This window comes from Dreissena polymorpha, chromosome 10 (genome assembly GCF_020536995.1).
Source record: "Dreissena polymorpha isolate Duluth1 chromosome 10, UMN_Dpol_1.0, whole genome shotgun sequence".
NCBI lineage: Eukaryota > Metazoa > Mollusca > Bivalvia > Myida > Dreissenidae > Dreissena > Dreissena polymorpha.
In genome coordinates this window covers 79,005,206-79,010,657 of record NC_068364.1, presented here as the reverse complement: position 1 = coordinate 79,010,657, position 5,452 = coordinate 79,005,206, and the positions used below count along the sequence as shown (strand labels likewise).

Here is a 5,452-nt window from a genome sequence, read left to right as displayed (position 1 = left end):
CTTGCAGGGTTCTAATTTTTTTCGAAAACTATTGTCAAATAGTTTAAATTGGTTCGCCACTAAAAAAACTAGCTATTTGTAGCAATTCATTAATCACAGTCTAAACTGCATATGCTTAGTTCGAGCTGTATAGTTACAATTTGAATGCAAATAAACATAATGTTATATCATGCATATTTTTTTATTTAAACATTCAAATAACACATACAATAAAACATAGATTATCAGTTATCATATGAGCCTATTTAAATGTCAGTCATTGTCTTTCTTGGCTAAGCCGCATGAAGCATGTAAATGATTTTAGTATATATATATATATTCAGTAAATACATAAAAAGATATATGGTTGTGTGGAGATACAAAACACTTCACATCATTTATTTGCGCATAAAATAATGGTTACACAATAAGTAATACTAAACCACTGTCATCAACTTACAATAATATTTACGTATATGAAATTACAAAGTGATGTTATCTTTTATAAAACTGTGGAATCAATGAAGAAACATTTTATTACCTTTTACAAAATTAACAATGATGGTTTTATACTAGCGCATGAAACATGTATCATGGAACAGCCAGTAACAACCAATTTATTAATTACACAATAGAAAGGAAATCATAAATGGCATGATGCATAAACTAAACAAGCTATTTGCTACTGTTTAGAATTACACTATCTTAATAAAAATGATCACGACAGGTACTTAGTGCTTTTACATACTTGTAGTAAGTTTTGTATAACTAGTTTGACATGTATTGGCAGACCCTTGTCGATATACAGACACAATTTGCATGGGAACCTTCATTTTTCTTCAGCATAATTGCCTTCATGATTGTAAATTTGTTTGCAGATCTGATCGTATAATGTTATAGCTGATTTTTGTTAATAGATAGACAGATATAGACTTTTCAAAGTTCTATAAAAGTTCACACATTTTCCATCCAAGTTTTTAAAGCAACAGACCCAATTAAAAAGATCACCGCATCTAATAACTGTGCATAGCTTGGAAACTTTGATAGTTCAGGAATCCCTCCATTGTTGATTTCTGGAAACCAAAACTGGCAGTTTTGCTCGATAGAATGGCTTGTGTGATGCCCAGCTCTTGCCTTGGCAGAACAGCTTCTTAAAACGGAAAACCAACACATATCTTACAATTTGATAAATGATGCTGACAATTTATAAATGTCGTGTTTGTTTGTTTTTATTTCGATTCTGGAAGATGTGTTACGAAAGATTTTGTTTCGAAAATCCATATGTAACCTTTCGGGATATCGGCAAAGTGCGAGCAGACGAGGTTTAAATACGCTGAAAATAAGCTAAAAGACAAAAAAGTTACATCGGAATATCGTTAAATTTTGTGAATAAATGTTTTTCTGATGGATAACAACCACAACTTACCAGAATTCTGCTCATGATCACACGAAAAACTGCTTTGTGAGAGCGAATGGAAAATGCGTCACAAATTCTGAAAAGTAAACAGTAGGGTGCCGTTATTGAAATACCGCGAGGATTCTGCAAAAATACAGATGCCAATTAAAATGTGTAAAACAAATAATTTTTGAACATGCGTTTGTGATTTATCAGGATAATAATAACAATAAGATATCGAAATTTAGGCAATACATTTTAGACGGGTTATGTTTACCCAAATTGTGTTTGGTAAAGACTGTCACTATATGTAGTGAACCAGTCTATGAGAGAGAACATGGACATGATGAATATTCAGGGGAGATAATTCAGTAATGACTTAAATCTTAAACGGTGTATGTAGTGGAGAAAAATATATAATGCGAGAATATTAAGTGCGATTCACTACACAGTTATGATGTCATTTGTATATTTTTTCCTGAGGTATTTATTTACATGTGATTTAGCAAATGTCAAAGTGTTTTTGATTTGGTCAAGGTCATAAATAGCATCGCGAAAATATATGTCGCGTGACAAATTTTTTTGAGATGCATCCCTTTGTAAATTTTTATGTTTAAATGTCCAAATGTATAAACGGTCAACGCCAGCTACGCGGGCTTTTGCCCGTATAAACTAATAATTGTAAAAAAATACGGTATTTTACAAATTTTCTTTTCTTCGTCGTCGTGGTTGACAGTCCATTTAAAGTAAAAAAGTCTCGTTTTAATCAAACATTGTTTATGTTACATTCTTTATTTGCATAGCGTGAAAACACTATCTGCAAATCCTACATGTATGATACATGTTGCAGATATTATAGGGGTCTGAGAATTCACGGCAAGAATTATTTTTATTTTTCTAAATCACGCCGGTAATTGCAACACACATTGCCTTTTCCAAATAAATTCCTTGTCTAAGCTTTATTCGATCGGAGTATTAACGTTTTCGTAATGCATACGTTCATGTGTTAATTGTATATGTAAACTGAATATATTGATCCCTAGTTTGTAATGTTTCAAGACAGTTTTTTCGCAATCAAAAATATGTACTGAAATTGAAAATACATTCTCATGAATCGCTCATAGATAATAAATTGTAATGTTTTGTTAATAACCACTGTAAATATATACTTATAAAGTACGTTTGTGTATGTCCGAGTTTGTTTGTGTGTATGTTATATATCTAACAATATCAAATATAACGCTGTTAATATCAACTAACGTAAAACAATGTGAATATGACAAAAATAGTCATAATACAAAACATACTGGTGTTAACAGAATACACTGATGGATCAGTCGTGACTGGGGAGATTTCTCCAGGCGAGCCTGACGTTGTTGGTAACTGAGTGCTTGAAAGTGCTGCTGTTGATGGCGATGATTCTGTAGTCGATGCCGACGTCGGGGGCTTGGCAGTTGTAGCTGACCAGGTAGTCATCACTGATTGTGTAGTCGTCGAGGGCAGTTTTGTCGTTGGGTCGGTGTTGTCATCGGGGGCGGTGTTGTCGTCGGGGGCGGGGTTGTAGTCGGGGGCGGGGTTGTCGTCGGTGGCGGGGTTGTCGTCGAGAGCGATATTGTCGTCGGGGGTGGGGTTGTAGTCGGAACCGGGGTGGTCGTCGGGGACGGGGTTGTCGTCGAGAGCGAGGTTGTTGTCGGGGGCGGAATTTTAGTCGGGGGCTGGGTATATATAGGGGACACGTTAGTCGGAGGCTGCGTAGCTATTGGACACACGTTAGGTGGAGGCTGTTTACCTATTTGAGACACGTTAGGTGGTGGCTGTGTATCTATTGGGGACACGTCGGGTGGAGGCTGTGTAAGTACTGGAGACACGTTAGGTGGAGGCTATGTGTATCTATTGGAGACACGTTAGTTTGGGGCTGTGTAACAAAAGGAGACACGTTAGGTGGTGGCTGTGTATCTATTGGAGACACGATAGGTTGAGGCTGTGTATCTATTGGGGACACGTTAGGTGGTGGCTGTGTATCTATTGGAGACACGTTAGGTGGAGGCTGTGTATCTATTGGGGACACGTTAGGTGGAGGCTGTGTAGCTATAGGAGACACGTTAGGTGGTGGCTGTGTATCTATTTGAGACACGTTAGGTGGAGGCTGTGTAACTATTGGAGACACGTTAGGTGGAGGCTGTGTATCTATTGGAGACACGTTAGGTGGTGGCTGTGTAACTATTGGAGACACGTTAGGTGTTGGCTGTGTAACTATTGAAGACACGTTAGGTGGAGGCTGTGTATCTATTGGAGACACGTTAGGTGGAGGCTGTGTAACTATAGAAGATACGTTAGGTGTTGGCTGTGTATCTATTGTAGACACGTTGGGTAGAGGCTCTGTAACTATAGGAGACACGTTAGGTGGTGGCTGTATAACTATAAGAGACACGTTAGGTGATGGCTGTGTATCTACTGTAGACACGTTAGGTGGAGGCTGTGTCTCTATTGGCGACACGTTAGGTGGAGGCTGTGTATCTATTGGAGACACGTTAGGTGGAGGCTGTGTAGCTATTGGGGACACGTTAGATGGTGGCTGGGTAACTATTGGAGACACGTTAGGTTGAGGCTGTGTAACTATAGAAGACACGTTAGGTGGTGGCTGTGTATCTATTGGGGACACGTCGGGTGGAGGCTGTATAACTATTGGAGACACGTTAGGTGGAGGCTGTGTATCTATTGGAGACAGGTTGGTTTGGGGCTGTGTAACAAAAGGAGACACGTTAGGTGGTGGCTGTGTATCTATTGGAGACACGATAGGTTGAGCCTGTGTATCTATTGGGGACACGTTAGGTGGTGGCTGTGTATCTATTGGAGACACGTTAGGTAGAGGCTGTGTATCTATTGGAGACACGTTAGGTGGAGGCTGTGTAGCTATAGGAGACACGTTAGGTGGAGGCTGTGTAACTATTGGAGACACGTTAGGTGGAGGCTGTGTATCTATTGGAGACACGTTAGGTGGGGGCTGTGAATCTATTGAAGACACGTTAGGTGGAGACTGTGTACCTGTTGGAGACACGTTAGGTGGAGGCTGTGTATCTATTGGAGACACGTTAGGTATGATGCTGTGTATCTATTGGAGACACGTTAGGTGAAGGCTGGGTAACTATTGGGAACACGTTGGCTGGAGGCTGTGTATCTATTGGTGACACGTTAGGTGGAGGCTGTGTATCTATTGGAGACACGTTCGGTGGAGGCTGTGTAACTATTTGAGACATGTTAGGTGGAGGCTGTGTTACTATTGGGGACACGTTAGGTGGAGGCTGTGTATCTATTGGAGACACGTTAGGTGGTGGCTGTGTAACTCTTGGAGACACGTTAGGTGTTGGCTGTGTAACTATTGAAGACACGTTAGGTGGAGGCTGTGTATCTATTGGAGACACGTTAGGTGGAGGCTGTGTATCTGTTGGAGACACGTTAGGTGGAGGCTGTGTATCTATTGGAGATTCGTTAGGTGGAGGCTGTGTATCTATTGGAGACAAGTTAGATGGTGGTTGTGTAACTATTGGATATACGTTAGGTGGAGGCGGTGTATCTATTGGAGACACGTTAGGTGGAGGCTGTGTAGATATTGGGGACACGTTTGCCACCAGAGGCTGGGTATCTATTGGGAACAAGTTAGGTGGAGGCTGTGTAGCTACATGGCACACGTTTGCCACCAGAGGCTGGGTAGCTATTGGGAACAAGTAAGGTGGAGGCTGGGACAGATTTGAAGTCGGGAGATGGGAAGTTATCAGCTGCTGGGCAGTCATTGAAAGCTGAGTAGTCGTCTTGTGCTGTGTCGTAGTTTCTGATGCGCTTTCGCTCTGTGTTAAGTGGGGGAGCCCGTTCAACATTGATAGTAAGCAAACTAAAATAGAAATAGTGTTTAAATGTATATATATAATAGTACCAATGCACTATTTAAAACTTGATTCTTAAAAAATAATTGAAATTCGTATGAAACAATACTAAATAAGCTATTTACGAAAAATTGTGTTATTTTATTATTTAAATCATGGTGTACGTGTTTTTCGAAAGGTTATATTTCAGTACAAT

At 39.8% G+C, this 5,452-nt stretch overlaps 1 protein-coding gene across 1 annotated transcript; it reads right to left on the bottom strand.

Moving 5' to 3' along the window:
- Window positions 1–2,850: 2,850 nt before the first annotated feature.
- On the bottom strand, window positions 2,851–5,250 carry LOC127849265 (basic proline-rich protein-like). The gene is made up of 3 exons (XM_052381984.1): window positions 4,522–5,250; window positions 3,312–4,487; window positions 2,851–3,222 (listed from the first exon to the last, which is right to left on the bottom strand). The coding sequence occupies exons 1-3, from the start codon at window positions 5,248–5,250 to the stop codon at window positions 2,851–2,853; spliced, it is 2,277 nt and encodes a 758-aa protein (XP_052237944.1).
- Window positions 5,251–5,452: the final 202 nt, after the last annotated feature.